We start from the raw sequence: 17,170 nt of genomic DNA, 5'->3' as shown, positions 1-17,170 counted from the left end.
ACTCTTTCCTCCTTAAAAGTTAAATAAAATAGAATTCCTCTGGTGTTCTGCTTTAGCTAGTAAGATGAAAATAATTCATCCCCATTTCTATATAAAAAGTAAAGCCATTGTTCTCTGCTTAAAGTCTCTCAAATCATTTATTATATGTACATCTCCATGTGTTCTCTGTGGCTCTTATGAAACAAACCAGTAACTGATAGTATAACTTTGTTACTGGTGTCCCCTCCTCAGTCTCTTACTACATGAAGATGAATCTGTCTCCCAGGACTTACTGCTGGTGTAGGCCTCTGGGAAACATGTGGCCTGCTGCCTGGTTTTGCACGACCTGAAGCTAAGAATGGTCTTTACATTTTTAACTAGTTGAAAAAAATCTAAAGAAGCATAATACTTCGTGACACATGAAAATAATACGGAATTCAATTTCTGGTGTCTATAAAGTTTCATTGGTACACAGCCACACCCATCTGTCTATGTAGTGTCTATGTTTTCTTCCACAGGACAATGGCAGCCGTGCTGAGTAGTGACAGAGACCACATACAACCACAAGGCCTAAACTATGGACTATCTGACCCTTCACAGACAACTTTCCTGACCTTGTCTCCTGAAATTCAAATACACATATATATTTTACATGAATACAGTACCCCAAATCATGTTTCTTTACAAGATTTTTATATTGTTTGGACAAAGCTGTGAGGATAGAAAACAGCCTTTCTTCCACGAACCTTAAATTCAGCATCTACTCTGCCGAATCTTTGAGCATCTTTCACAAGGTGAATTCGAATATCTTCTGAATAAGCAAAGATGCTTTCTAGGTGAGACCAAGTGCGCTGTACTTCCATCCAAGTAAAGATGACCGAATCTGCTGTGTTTAATTTGTTTTGCCAGCTTATGACTTGCTCAATGAAATATTCCACATACCTGCTTTGAAGCAGGGTCTGTAACTGAACCTAAAAGGAAGGCAAAGAATTTCAAATACCATCTAAATTGGTAGTCTGTAAGCATCATGAGGGAGCACACCTCTTCTGTTTATTGCTGGATTCCTAGGATGTAGCACACGACACATGCAACAGGCATTCAGTAAGCATTTGCTAAGTGAGTGAATTAATGGCATTAAATATTACATAATAACATGTTTTTTCCAAAAGGAAAAAGACAAATATAAGCAACTACATGTAATGTGTCTTCTAGAAGAAGGCCATGTGTCTCTTTGAAGGCAGGAAAAAATATTGTGCACCAGGGTGCAGCTTTAGGAATTAAACTTTATTCTTTCATCCTCTCTCACTCTTCTTGGGGTCTCTGCCTATTAATCATTCTAAGGTTATGGGTCTTCTTTTTCAATATTGAAAATACGAAACAAACTCCCTTCCAGTTTGCTAAGACCTCAAGCTCCTGTTTTCCTCCTCTTTGAGTTTACTACCAAATTTGGCAGCGTTCCTAACACCAAGCCTTGCTTTAAGGTCGTGCAGTTCAGTGAGCACTTCCCATCATTTTCTGACACTGAAATTCCAGAAAGTCACTGAGAACAGCTCCTTTTCATCCTCCTTCATCTCTAAGTGTTTAATACATTTGACTATTCTCCCCCCCCCAGCTTTATTGAAATATTACTGACATATAGCATTGTGTAAGTGTAAAGCGTACAATGTGATGATTTGATACATGTATATACTGTGAAATGGTTACCACAGTAAGTTTACACCTCCACAACCCATGTAATTGCCGTGGGTGTGTGTGTGTGTGTGTGTGTGCACGCACACGTTGATAACATTTAAGATCTACTCTCTTAACAACTTTCAAGCCTATAATATACTATTGTTAACTGCAGTAACCATGCTGTACATTAGATGCCCAGAACCTATTCATCTTATACCCAGAGGTCCAGACTGTTTGACCAATACCTCCACACTTCCCCAAAGCCCCAGAAACTGGTAACAGCCATTCTACTCTGTATGAGGTCAGCTTTTTTAGATTCCCCATATAAGCAAGAATATTCAGTACTTGCTTCCTCTGAGTGAACTACCTCACTTGGTATAATACTCTCAAAATCCACCCACGTCATCACAAATGGCAGGATTTCCTTCTTTTTATGGCAGAATGATGATATTCCACTGTATACACACCACATTTTCTTTATCCATTCGTCAATGGATGCTTAGGTTGTTTCCATGACAGCTGACTCTCCTTTGTAGGAGAAACTTATCCTGTGATTGCTGATGATACTATACAGTCTTCTTTTTCTACAATTTCTCTGCCCACTCTCTCTCTCTCTGCCTCCTTTATGTCTCCTGCTCTTGTTCACTACACGCAGCCTTTCCCAAAGCTCTATTCTCAGCTGCATTATCTTCTTTACCTCTCAGTATCTAGTTCATCGATTCTCAAGACACCAAAAATGACCTCCCAAATTATAGTTCTGGACTGAACCTCTGCACTGAGCTCTGGGTCAGACTTTCCACCTTTACATCAATGTCCCTCACTTTAAATACACCAAAAATAATAGAACATCATCTCTTCAGAGCAGGTTCTTTCCTAAGTGCCCCATGTCTAATAATAATACTACTGTTATTATTTCCTCTGAATAGTTTGTCTCTTTCATCTTTCTTATCTCTCATGTCCAAAGAAATGCTAACTCATAACCTTAGAATTCAAGACCACATAGGCTGTGCTCTGGACTGTCCCTCCAGCCTTATTTTTTATTACTCCTATCAAGAAAATCTATATTCCAAGGAAACCAAACTCTTTAAATTACCTCTGAATGGCAGGTACTTTCTGGCATTCCAAGATGCCACTAACATTCTCCCCTTTGCCTATAACACCTTTTTCTGATCACCACTTTTTGTTGAATACCAGCCCATCCTTCAAGGTTCAGCACAAGTACCACCACCTTACAAGACCCTTTGGAACCTTGTCTCTGTCTCCCTACTCAAGTGCAAGTTCCTTGAAAACAAGTGTTCATACTTTTTGAGCCCAAATGGTACTATGCCTGGAGCCTGGCACAAGCAGATGCCCAATGAATGAAGAAAGAAATACTGAGTACTGGAACTTGGAAAAATCTAAAATCGTACTTTAAAATGAAAAAATCTGTAATAAAAATATCCATCTTACTTGGTTGTGCTCTAGAGTTTCAAACAATTGTTCATCAAACTTCAGTAATAGAACGCCTGTCCGAGAGTGAACTTCGTAAGAGAACTCAATGGTTGCCCATGTCTGGCTGATTTCAGAAACAACCTAGACGTAAACAGTATTTAGTTAGGTGCACAAAAGTTTAATTTAGGACCGATACTTAGGCTATCATCTGGAATTTTTAAAACTGTTTTTACAATTTAAAAAAAAACAACAGAGGGACATCAAATATCACTGGCCTCAAATTTTTTCCTCCAAAAATTCACAGTGATGAGGTTTAGAGAATGAATTCCGCCACACAAAAGGAACAAGCGTCACACCAATATGAAATTTTTTTTTTTACTGGATCTGAGTTTTATATCCTTCACTGAAACACAATGGCAGAGCAGGAGGGGATGTAAAAGGTTATCTTAAAAGTCTGATAGACACTCAAGGCTCCGAATCCGAGAGAGGGGGAAGATGGCGGAAGAATAAGACGCTGAGATCACCTTCCTCCCCACAGGTACACCAGAAATACATCTACACGAGGAACAACTCCTACAGAACACCTACTGAACGCTGGCAGAAGACCTCAGACATCCCAAAAGACAAGAAACCCCCCAAGTACCTGGGGAGGGAAAAAGAAAAAAGAATAAACAGAGACAAAAGGATAGGGATGGGACCTGCACCAGTGGGAGGGAGCTGTGAAGGAGAAAAGGTTTCCAAACACTAGGAAGGCCCTTCGTGGGCGGAGACTGCGGGTGGCGGAGGGGGAAAGCTTCGGTGCCACTGAGGAGAGCGCAGCAACAGGGGTGCGGAGGGCAAAGCGGGGAGATTCCCGCACAGAGGATCGGTGCCAACCGGCACTCACCAGGCAAGACGCTTGTCTGCTCACCCGCCCGGGGCGGGCGGGGCTGTGGGCTGAGGCTTGGGCTTTGGTCAGAGGCAAGAGGCTTTTTCTTCCCTCTTTGTTTCCTGGTGCGTGAGGAGAGGGGATTAAGAGTGCTGCTTAAAGGAGCTCCAGAGACTGGCGAGCCATGGCTAAGAGCGCTGACCCCAGAGACAGGCATGAGACGCTAAGGCTGCTATTGCCGCCATCAAAAAGCCTGTGTGCGAGCACAGGTCACTATACACACCGCCCTTCCGGGGAACCTGTGCAGCCCGCCACCGCCAGGGTCCCGGGATCCAGGGACAACTTCCCTGGGAGAACGCACAGAGCGCCTCAGGCTGGTGCAACGTCCCACCGGCCTCTGCCGCCATAGGCTAGCCCGCATCCACACCCCTCCCTACCCCCGGCCTGAGGGAGCCAGAGCCCCCGAATCAACGGCTCCTTTAACCCCACCCTGTCTGAGCTTAGAACAGACGCCCTCAGGTGATCTACACGCAGAAGCGGGGCCAAATCCAAAGCTGAGCCCCTGGAGCTGTGCGAACTAAGAAGAGAAAGGGAAATCTCTCCCAGCAGCCTCAGGAGCAGTGGATTAAATCTCCACAATCAACTTGCTGTACCCTGCATCTGAGGAATACCTGAATAGACAACGAGGCATCCCAAATTGAGGAGGTGGACTTTGAGAGCAAGATTTATTTTTTCCCCTTTTCCTCTTTTTGTGTGTGTGTATGTATATGCTTCTCTGTGAGATTTTGTGTGTACAGCTTTGCTATCACCATTTGTCCTATGGTTCTATCTGTCCTTTTTTTTTTTTTTTTTACTTTAAAAGAAAATTTTTTTCTTAATATTTTTTATTTTAATAACTTTATTTCATTTTATCTTACTTTATTTTACTTTATTTTTTCCTCTTTCTTTCTTTCTTTCTGCTTTCTCTCCCTTTTATTCTGAGCCCTGTGGATGAAAGGCTCTTGGTGCTGCAGCCAGGAGTCACCGCTGTGCCTCTGAGGTGGGAGAGCCAACTTCAGGACACTGGTCAACAAGAGACCTCCCAGCTCCACATAATATCAAATGGCAAAAATCTCCCAGAGATCTCCATCTCAACACCAACACCCAGCTTCACTCAATGACCAGCAAGCTACAGGGCGGGACACCCTATGCCAAACAACTAGCAAGACAGGAACACCACCCCACTCATTAGCAGAGAGGCTGCCTAAAATCATAAGACCACAGACACCCCAAAACACACCACCAGACGTGAACCTGCCAACCAGAAAGACAAGATCCAGGCTGATCCACCAGAATACAGGCACTAGTCTCCACCACCAGGAACCCTACACAACCCGCTGAACCAGGAGACAAGATCTAGCCTCATCCACCACAACACAGCCACTAGTCCCCTCCACCAGGAAGCCTACACAACGCACTGAACCAACCTTAGCCACTGGAGACAGACATCAAAAACAACGGGAGCTACGAACTTGCAGCCTGCAAAAAGGAGAACGCAAACACAGTAAGATAAGCAAAATGAGAAGACAGAAAAACACACAGCAGATGAAGGAGCAAGATAAAAACCCACCACACCTAACAAATGAAGAGGAAATAGGCAGTCTACCTGAAAAAGAATTCAGAATAATGATAGTAAAGATGACCCAAAATCTTGCAAATAGAATAGAAAAAATGCAACAAACATTTAACAAGCACCTAGAAGAACTAAAGATGAAACAAGCAACGATGAACTACACAATAAATGAAATTAATAATACTCTAGACGGGATCAGTAGCAGAATAACAGAGGCAGAAGAATGGAAAAGTGACCTGGAAGATAAAATACTGGAAATAACTACTGCAGAGCAGAATAAAGAAAAAGCAATGAAAAGAACTGAGGACAGTCTCAGAGACCTCTGGGACAACATTAAACGCACCAACATTCGAATTATAGGGGTTCCAGAAGAAGAAGAGAAAAAGAAAGGGACTGAGAAAATATTTGAAGAGATTATAGTTGAAAACTTCCCTAATATGGGAAAGGAAATAGTTAATCAAGTCCAGGAAGCACAGAGAGTCCCATACACGATAAATCCAAGGAGAAACACACCAAGACACATATTAATCAAACTGTCAAAAATTAAATACAAAGAAAACATATTAAAACCAGCAAGGGAAAAATAACACACAAGGAAATCCCCATAAGTTTAACAGCTGAACTTTCAGCAGAAACTCTGCAAGCCAAAAGGGACTGGCAGGACATATTTAAAGTGATGAAGGAGAAAAACCTACAACCAAGATTACTCTACCCAGCAAGGATCTCATTCAGGTTTGATGGAGAAATTAAACTTTTACAGACAAGAAAAAGCTGAGAGAGTTCAGCACCACCAAACCAGCTTTACAACAAATGCTAAAGGAACTTCTCTAGACAAAAACACAAGAGAAGGAAAAGTCCTATAATAACGAACCCAAAACAATTTAGAAAATGGGAATAGGAACATACATATCAATAATTACCTTAAATGTAAATGGATTAAATGCTCCGACAAAAGGACACAGACTGGCTGAATGGATACCAAAACAAGATCCATATATATGCTGTCTACAAGAGACCCACCTCAGACCTAGAGACACATACATACTGAAAGTAAGGGGATGGAAAAAGAAACTCCATGCAAATGGAAACCAAAAGAAAGCTGGAGTAGCAATTCTCATATCAGACAAAATAGACTTTAAAATAAAGACTATTAGAAGAGACAAAGAAGGACACTACATAATGATTAAGGGATCGATCCAAGAAGAAGATATAACAATTGTAAATATTTATGCACCCAACATAGGAGCACCTCAATACATAAGGCAAAAACTAGCAGCCATAAAAGGGGAAATCGACAGTAACACATTCATAGTAGGGGACTTCAACACCCCACTTTCACCAATGGACAGATCATCCAAAATGAAAATAAATAAGGAAACACAAGCTTTAAATGATACATTAAACAAGATGGACTTAATTGATATTTATAGGACACTCCATCCAAAAACAACAGAATACACATTTTTCTCAAGTGCTCATGGAACATTCTCCAGGATAGATCATATCTTGGGTCACAAATCAAGCCTTGGTAAATTTAAGAAAATTGAAATTGTATCAAGTATCTTTTCCGACCACAACGCCATGAGACTAGATATCAATTATAGGAAAAGATCTGTAAAAAATACAAACACATGGAGGCTAAACAATACACTACTTAATAACGAAGTGATCACTGAAGAAATCAAAGAGGAAATTAAAAAATACCTAGAAACAAATGACAATGGAGATACAACGACCCAAAACCTATGGGATGCAGCAAAAGCAGTTCTAGAGGGAAGCTTATAGCAATACAATCCTACCTTAAGAAACAGGAAACATCTCGAATAAACAACCATACTTGCACCTAAAGCAATTAGAGAAAGAAGAACCAAAAAAAACCCCAAAGTTAGCAGAAGGAAAGAAATCATAAAGATCAGATCAGAAATAAATGAAAAAGAAATGAAGGAAATGATAGCAAAGATCAATAAAACTAAAAGCTGGTTCTTTGCGAAGATTAACAAAATTGATAAACCATTAGCCAGACTCATCAAGAAAAAAAGGGAGAAGACTCAAATCAATAGAATTAGAAATGAAAAAGAAGAAGTAACAACTGACACTGCAGAAATACAAAAGATCATGAGGGATTACTACAAGCAACCCTACGCCAATAAATGGACAACCTGGAAGAAATGGACAAATTCTTAGAAATTCACAATCTGCCAAGACTGAATCAGGAAGAAACAGAAAATATAAACAGACCAATCACAAGCACTGAAACTGAAACTGTGATTAAAAATCTTCCAACAAACAAAAGCCCAGGACCAGATGGCTTCACAGGCGAATTCTATCAAACATTTAGAGAAGAGCTAACACCTATCTTTCTCAAACTCTTCCAAAATATAGCAGAGGGAGGAACAGTCCCAAACTCATTCTACAAGGCCACCATCACCCGATACAAAAACCAGACAAGGATGTCACAAAGAAAGAAAACTACCGGCTGATATCAGGGATGAACATAGATGCAAAAATCCTCAACAAAATACTAGCAAACAAAATTCAACAGCACATTAAAAGGATCATACACCATGATCAAGTGGGGTTTATCCCAGGAATGCAAGGATTCTTCAATATATGCAAATCAATCAACATGATACACCATATTAACAAACTGAAGGAGAAAACCCATATGATCATCTCAATAAATGCAGAGAAAGCTTTCAACAAAATTCAACACCCATTTATGATACAAACCCTGCAGAAAGCAGGCACAGAGGAAACTTTTCTCAACATAATAAAGGCCATATATGACGAACCCACAGCCAACATCGTCCAATGGTGAAAAACTGAAACCATTTCCACTAAGATCAGGAACAAGACAATGTTGCCTACTCTCACCACTATTACTCAACATAGTTTTGGAAGTTTTAGCCACAGCAATCAGAGAAGAACATGAAATAAAAGGAATACAAATTGGGAAAGAAGAAGTAAAGCTGTCACTGTTTGCAGATGACATGATACTATAAATAGAGAACCCTAAAGATGCTACCAGAAAACTACTAGAGCTAATCAATGAATTTGGTAAAGTAGCAGGATATAAAATTAATGCACAGAAATCTCTGGCATTTCTATACACTAATGATGAAAAATCTGAAAGTGAAATCAAGAAAACACTCCCATTTACCACTGCAACAAAAAGAATAAACTATCTAGGAATAAACCTACCTAAGGAGACAAAAGACCCCTATGTAGAAAATTATAAGACACTGATGAAAGAAATTAAAGATGATACAAATAGATGGAGAGATATACCATGTTCTTGGATTGGAAGAATCAACATTGTGAAAATGACTCTACTACCCAAAGTAATCTACAGATTCAATGCAATCCCTATCAAACTACCACTGGCATTTTTCACAGAACTAGAACAAAAAATTTCACAATTTGTATGGAAACACAAAAGACCCCGAATAGCCAAAAAAATCTTGAGAACGAAAAACGGAGCTGGAGGAATCAGACTCCCTGACTTCAGACTATACTACAAAGCTACAGTAATCAAGACAGTATGGTACTGGCACAAAAACAGAAAGATAGATCAATGGAATAGGATAGAAAGCCCAGAGATAAACCCACGCACATATGGACACCTTATCTTTGATAAAGGAGGCAGGGATGTACAGTGGAGAAAGGACAATCTCTTCAATAAGTGGTGCTGGGAAAACTGGACAGGTACATGTAAAAGTATGAGATTAGATCACTCCCTAACACCATACACACAAAAAAAGCTCAAAATGGATTAAAAACCTACATGTAAGGCCAGAAACTATCAAACTCTTAGAGGAAAACATAGACAGAACACTCTATGACATAAATCACAGCAAGATCCTTTTTGACCCACCTCCTAGAGAAATGGAAATAAAAACAAAAATAAACAAATGGGACCTAATGAAACTTAAAACTTTTGCACAGCAAAGGAAACCATAAACAAGACCAAAAGACAAGCCTCAGAATGGGAGAAAATATTTGCAAATGAAGCAACTGACAAAGGATTAATCTCCAAAATTTATAAGCAGCTCATGCAGCTCAATAACAAAAAGACAAACAACCCAATCCAAAAATGGGCAGAAGACCTAAATAGACATTTCTCCAAAGAAGATATACAGATTGCCAACAAACACATGAAAGAATGCTCAACATCATTAATCATTAGAGAAATGCAAATCAAAACTACAGTGAGGAATCATCTCACACCAGTCAGAATGGCCATCATCAAAAAATCTAGAAACAATAAATGCTGGAGAGGGTGTGAAGAAAAGGGAACACTCTTGCACTGCTGGTGGGAATGTGAATTGGTACAGCCTTATGGAGAACATATGGAGGTTCCTTAGAAAACTACACATAGAACTACCATATGACCCAGCAATCCCACTACTGGGCATATACCTTGAGAAAACCATAATTCAAAAAGAGTCATGTACCAAAATGTTCATTTCAGCTCTATTTACAATAGCCAGGAGATGGAAACCACCTAAGTGTCCATCATTGGATGAATGGATAAAGAAGATGTGGCACATATACACAATGGACTATTACTCAGCCATAAAAAGAAACGAAATTGAGTTATTTGTAGTGAGGTGGATGGACCTAGAGTCTGTCATACAGAGTGAAGTCAGTCAGAAAGAGAAAGACAAATACCGTATGCTAACACATATATATGGAATTCTACCAAACGTAAAACAGATAGCTAGTGGGAAGCAGCCGCATAGCACAGGGAGATCAGCTCGGTGCTTTGTGACCACCTGGATGTGTGGGATAGGAAGGGTGGGAGGGAGGGAGACGCAAGAGGGAAGAGATATGGGAACATATGTATATGTATAACTGATTCACTTTGTTATAAAGCAGAAACTAACGCACCATTGTAAAGCAATTATACTCCAATAAAGATGTGAAAAAAAAAAAGGTCTGATAGATATTATTTACTTTCTGGGTAGTGCTCTGAGTGCCAGAATGTGAATCCAAGGTCCCTTGTTGCACCTGGGTAAGTTAATTACTTCCCTATACCTCCTTTTCCTCATCTGTACAATAGGGATTATTCTCAGAGGAGTAAATGAATTAATATAAAGCACTGAGAGCAGTGCTTGCTACCAAGTAAATGATATATAAATGTTTTCTGCTATAATCGTCATTATCAACTGGGTCAACTCTCTCGTCTTACAACTTTACTGCGGCCTAGAAGGAAGCTGTTTCCTGCCCAGCGAAACATGTCTCCACACAACTATTGCAGGAGGACTTCTCCCTGAGTCTGCTTATGTGCCAGTGCACAGAATTAGCTCAGGGTAAAAAGAAACAGCCCAAGGACAACACCTTCTCAGTCCCCAGGTCTTTCACTGCTTTGTCCACGATGCTTCGGACATCCTCTTCCATTTGGTGTAACCGCAAGGCTAACAAATCTGCCAAAGTTGTGGCTTCATTTATAGAAAACTTGACCTGATTAGGAACAAAAAATGGCAGAATTTATATTCCACATATATTAATGGTTCCTTCTACCTAATGGCCAGAGGAATGAAACATAGCTAAATATACTCAAGTCAGCTGCTGAGTACATTTCGAGTTCTGAAATGTGCAGACAACCAAAGACGTTGCTTTTTTACTCACAGTTACTGAGGCATCACCCATCGAAGCGAGGGCTGAGGTTTAGGCCACGTTCATACTACAGTACTTTCTTTTGTTTCATAACCCTCCCTTGTCAGCTCATTTCTTACCTCCTTTGCCCACAAAACCCATTTTTAAAGAGAATCACATTGTTCCTTTATTATAATTTGGTTGAAGTCCCAGGAATCAGGTAATAGCTCATTTGTCTTCTCTTCCTTAGGTACTCTATTCACTGAACATAATTCCCAGTTGCTTCCGTGCTTTAACCTAGTTTCATCACTGACTTAATCTTAGTTCCTTGGCAAAAAATATTCTTACTTATACTGTCATTATTGATATTTACCATGTGCAAAAGTCATTCACATTTCCTCATCATCTTATTGACTCCCCACTTTCCCCACCTCCCTATTTGTTAAGAAGCTCTCAGCTCTTCCTAAGCGCCCAGACTCACCCATGTCCCTCACAAACGAACAGCTGACCCCACCAGTTGCAAGGAAGCCATTTCCTTTCCTGCCCCTGCTAAGAATATCCATTCCCTGCTTCTCGGAAGGTGCAGTCCTTTCTGGCTCTCCTCAATCAGTAACGTTGCTCATCACCATGCACGGCTCTGCACAGGATGACTAAACCTCCCTGTTTGCCCAGGACTGGGGGGTTTCCTGGGCTAAAACCTGGGAAGTCCTGAGCAAACCCGATGAGTTGGTCACCCTATCTCTGCATCACTTTTGACCTCACTCCAGAGCTGATGGGAGTCAGGTCTGTCTTAGAGAAGGAATGAGCAGGGATGCAATAACGAGGCCCCCCTGATTAGCTGCATAGTTTGTGCAGTGAATATGGACCCTCTGCCCAGGTGACAACTGGAGGTTGGATCTAGTCACTGCTCTGATGCCCCAGATCAGCCTGGAGGAAGATGCCTTTTGCTAAATTGTCAGAGAAGTACCTTTTCCTAGCTTGCAGAAGGGCATGACACAGGCAAGACACTGTGGTGAGAAGAAAGCTCACTGGGGCTAATGTGAGAAGGGGGTGGGGAGTGGGACACACAGTATACCTTCCATGTTGGGAGACTCAATAAAGATTTTCTGAAAGAATAAATTAATCAACTATAAAGCCTAAATATGCAATGCCTAAAAGACTCTATGGAAAGTATTATAATTAAAACTTCAGGGACCATTTATTGAGGATTTGCTATGTGCTAGGGTCTATATATAATCTCGTCTCACCAAGTCTGCATGGCAGCATTATAGCATTACTTGTATTTCATAGAAGGGGCAACTGAGGTACAGAGAGCAAGTAACTGGCCCAAGATCTAAGAGATACTAGGTGTTAGAGATGGACCAATAAAGCTTAGGCCACCCCCACTTCACCAGGCTGCCCCTTTCCTCAGTTTCCCCACCCTGCAAACTTTGTCTTCAAATCATGAGAGCCCTTCTTCACGATGTGTGCCTAGCAGAAAACACGCACATCAGGCTGCATTTTAAACTCATGAAGGTCACCTTCCCTGAAAAATAAAGTGTAAGTTTGCTATATTTGCTCCTAAATAGATGTAGAAAGGCAAGAAAATATAAACTCAAATGGTACAGACACATGAGAAATAATTATATATCTTGCAATAAAATAAAAAACCATTTGGGACTTCTCTGGTGGTCCAGTGGTTAAGACTTCACCTTCCAATGCAGGGGTGCAGGTTTGATGCCTGGTCGGGGAGCTAAGATCCCACATGCCTTGCAGCCAAAAAATCAAAACATAAAACAGAAGCAATACTTTAACAAATTCAATAAAGACTTTAAGAATGGTCTACATCAAAAAAAAGAAATCTTAAAAGAAAATGCATCTCTAAAAAAAAATTTAAAAAAAACATCAAAAGACCATCAAAAAAGGATGCCATTATTAAATGAATTGTGGGGAGAAAAAAATCACTATTTCTGAATTCTCTCTGCCCCTAAATTCACTTCTAATACTCTCTGATCCTCTCCACGAAATGTAAGATTCTTTGCAGCCATGTCATGCTCTATAAAATGCCTTCACATTATCTTACTTGATCCTTACAAGATCCCTCTGATTATGAGAGTAGATAGCATCCCTCTCACTTTATAAATAAAAAACTCAAAACAGAATGGTTAAGTGTCTTATTTCAGGTCATATAGACCAGTAAGAGATAAAAGGTTGGCGGGGGCGGTGGGTATCTTAGTCACTTCTGTCTGCTCTAACAGAACATCATAGACTGGGAGGCTTAAACAACAAACATTTATTTCTCACAGTTCTAGAGGCTGGAAGTCCAAGATCAGGGTGCCAGCCTGGTTGGGTTGTCGGTGAAGGCTCTGTTCTTGGTTAACAGATGTCTGTCTTCTTGTTTTATTTTCATATGGTAGACAGTAGAAAGCTCTGGGGTCTTCATCCCCTTACAAGGGCACTGACCCCATACATAAGAATTCTACCCTCATGACCAAACTATCTCCCAAAGGTCCCATCTCCAAACACCATCACATTAAGAACTCAGGCTTCAACATATAAATTGGGGGCGTTGGAGGGGAAAACACATTTAGTCCACAGCAGAGGCTAAAACTAGAATATCTGCAGGTCTAGTCCTTGGTCACATCTCAAAGAGCTTGACCTCTTGCATCTGACCAGAAACCTTTTCCCAAATCCCACTTCATCCCAGTTGAATGATGTAAACCAAGGAATCACACTTCAGCCACAAAAATATTCAATTAGTGAGACTCAGGAAACTGACCCCAGTGGCCTTCATCAGCTGGTGCCAATGCCTGTCTCTGAGGGCAGGGCTCTGTAACTCCGCAATGGCCCTCAGGGAGGTCATCGTGTCCTTCACTGTGCCTTCCAGGCCTGAGTAAGCGTCCCACACGTGGACTTCCTTATCGAGAGACCAAATTTCCTAGAGAAAAGTGACAAAAAACTAGGTCCCCCCCAAAAAGAAAATGTTGTATCATTTTCCTCCTTTGAAAGAATAAATTTACATTTCCCTGGATAGGAAGAAAGTAAAAACATTTAAGTCCCCAGGTTAAAGACTAAAACTAGAGAAACAGAAAAGGATCCACTCACTCATATATTACGAGTCCACTGTGTACAAGCCACTTGGATACACTGGTTTCTTATTCACAGGCTCTAACTTGATGTCCTTGGGACTTGATGTCCCATGAGGAAACCCAAGGGTCATTAAATGTAGAGAATTAATAGAGTTTACGGGACATGTGCAATGAAGAGTGCTTCCTCTACAAACATAAATAAGCAGGAAACTGAGATTGTTACCTGGATTACTAACACCTTCCTTGGAAGACCTGGCTTGTTTAAATGGTAGCCCTGAAATGCTGGTTACCTTTGAGTGTTTGTTCCTTGGAACGAAACAGTCATGATTGTAAGACGTGTCAAATAGGGCCCTTGACTTGGCTGTCTTCTTGGCTCACGGAACAACATTAACAATTGGGAATGAGAAAACCCCTAATAAAACAACAATCCCAGCACAGCACAAAAGGACAGTGCTACTTCTTCAAAAAAAAAAAAAAAAAAAAAAAAAAAAAAAAAAAGAAAAAAGAAAGAAAAAGGCAAAATATCTTCAGCTGACAGCGGGGGTCAAACTGTCACTCTGAAGTGAGCCAGTCCCCTGGGCAAGGAGACAGGCAGGGAGTGAGTACAGAAAAGAGGCACAGTGACCCCAAGGCGTGCAAAAGAATGATGGGCTGTTCTAGTTAGGGTTCTTGGGACCAGGATAAAAAGGGAAGAAAAAAATGGGAAGAGCTGGCTGGAGTGGAGCACAGGACTGAGTCGGGGTGAGGATGTTCTGGGGCAGGAAGAAAGCAAAAGGCCTCACTACATCTGAACTGCCTTTCATGGCTACGCATTTGGCTTTATCCAAACATGCATTTGGCTTTATCCAAAGAGCCTTCACTCTCTTCAGAGGGCACAGGGCCGTGGGGACTAGCTATCGAAGCACAAAATTCAAAAAAGCTCAGTTCTGTTACATTGAGCCCCCTTGCAATGTTGGAGTGGGCAGTAATAAGAACAAAGATCACAGTATTCCATACACATCCACAAGTTACCCCAACTAGTTGCCCCAAAGTCCACAACCGAAAGGTACCTTTGAAGATACAGCATGCTTACAGCTGCTAGAGAAAGAATTCGACAGCTTTCGTAAGCCTAACCCCTCAGCCCTGCGCTTCACCTCCCCCCCTCCATTCTAGACAGCCATAGGGAGCGCCTGATGATAGCCACTGCTCATCAATTCACTAGACCGAATATGCTTTTATCCACTCATTCACAGAAAGGTAGGCTTGATTACAAGTGCAACTGGCTGAGAGTGAAAAACAAAATCCTGTCTCAAATCATCCTGTTTGAAGTAAATAAGGACATGCGGTCCAGCACAGCAGACGCTAGGTTAGGGAAGATGGAAGAAGGTGGTGCTGAGGAAGATAAATCGTCGTCACAGACAGTTATGGAACTTGCCTTGGCAAACCTTCTGAGTTCCACATCCATCTGTTCCACGTTAACCTGTCTCCACTGGGTTTTAGTCCAATTATCAATGCTTCTCTGAAAACGCACAAGCAGATAAAAGTGTCAACAACATTTGGTGAAAGCAAGTCTCCGCAGCAAAATATCTAAACTGATGATACACAGCGACTCCATCATCCAGGGGAAAGTCAATTATTTAAGCATTAACTGCACCTGTCAAAACTTCCCCACCACAAAAACAAAAAAGTTGTCAGAACACGTCAAACCTAAGGCTAAAACATTGTGATATGATAATTTCTAGAAGCAATGACATATTCCATACACATACCATCATTATCATTTAATCCTGAATACTCTGAATGAATTGATAAATAATGTTACCATTAAATACCATATTTTTATAATTCTACATATAAGATAAGCTTTCATAAGAAAACTTTCATCCGTTATAGACAAAACTCTCATGAGCTTCTTGACCATATTCTACGCCTTGTTAATATATTTCTTTACTGGCTTTCAACTAACTTCAAAGAAAATAATGTATAACACATATTGCAATAGGCCTAGTTCCTAGAACTTTTTTTTTTTGCGGTACGTGGGCCTCTCACTGTTGATCCCGTTGCGGAGCACAGGCTCCGGACGCGCAGGCCCAGTGGCCATGGCTCACGGGCCCAGCCGTTCTGCGGCATGTGGGATCTTCCCGGACCGGGCCACGAACCCGTGTCCCCTGCATCAGCAGGTGGACTCTCAACCACTGCGCCACCAGGGAAGCCCCTAGAACTTATTTTTGCACTTAAGTTTGCAACTTTATTAACACAGACAAAGTAACTTTATTTTTAGTTAGGCCTGTTTATATATGCACACGTACGGAAGTATAACCATGGGTGTACACACCAGTTTGTATGCACAAGTGACCATATGTGTGTGGTACATATTAATTTTTGTTTATATCCTACATAACTCTCAAGAAGGATTTGAAGCAGTCAACTCATAATACCAAGTTTCATTCAGAATGGCAAACAAAAAGCAAACAAATTCAGAGATATCTGGCAAACAAATTCAGAGATATCTGAACTCTAATTCTGGGGAAAAAGTCTAATACCCACATATTTTAAGGCATTATAAAACCCAAATAGAATGATAGAGACACTAAAAATCGCATACTTATACAAAAGAAATACTAAAAGAAAAAAAGCATGCTTTCAGAAAGCAGTGTCTTACCTTAACATAAATAATGACATCCCAGAGCCCCTTGAGCAATGTTATCTCTCTGCGACACTGCTTCATTTGTTTGTACTCTGGAAGAGCCACTTCAAAAAGATGAGTAGATTCTTGCATCTGCAACATTTCTTCTTCTAACGCCTCAAGCTCTTGATTTGCCTAAGGAGAAAACACATACACACGCACACAAACACACTTAATATCCAACAAACTGCCAGAGAAGAAGAGCCGTAGCTCTGATTATGTCAACTTGTACAACTTCGATTTTTACAAGAAAATAGAAAGAAATCTGAAGTGTA

General features: G+C 40.7%; 1 protein-coding gene across 1 annotated transcript in view; it reads right to left on the bottom strand.

Moving 5' to 3' along the window:
* LOC103072649 (dynein heavy chain 11, axonemal-like) overlaps positions 1 to 17,170 on the bottom strand; it is a gene marked incomplete at its 3' end in the record, with an annotated part of 92,516 nt that overhangs the window by 2,228 nt on the left and 73,118 nt on the right. Inside the window, exons 21-26 of the mRNA XM_007470604.1 lie at positions 16,872 to 17,030; positions 15,645 to 15,728; positions 13,921 to 14,079; positions 10,905 to 11,027; positions 3,103 to 3,225; positions 726 to 950 (exon numbers count right to left, since the gene is read on the bottom strand). Coding sequence (XP_007470666.1) covers positions 726 to 950; positions 3,103 to 3,225; positions 10,905 to 11,027; positions 13,921 to 14,079; positions 15,645 to 15,728; positions 16,872 to 17,030 — 873 coding nt within the window. The remainder of the gene's footprint in view (positions 1 to 725; positions 951 to 3,102; positions 3,226 to 10,904; positions 11,028 to 13,920; positions 14,080 to 15,644; positions 15,729 to 16,871; positions 17,031 to 17,170) is intronic.

Source organism: Lipotes vexillifer, unplaced genomic scaffold, assembly GCF_000442215.2.
Source record: "Lipotes vexillifer unplaced genomic scaffold, Lipotes_vexillifer_v1.1 scaffold1406, whole genome shotgun sequence".
Classification (NCBI taxonomy): domain Eukaryota; kingdom Metazoa; phylum Chordata; class Mammalia; order Artiodactyla; family Lipotidae; genus Lipotes; species Lipotes vexillifer.
This window is presented reverse-complemented; position numbering and strand designations above follow the sequence as displayed.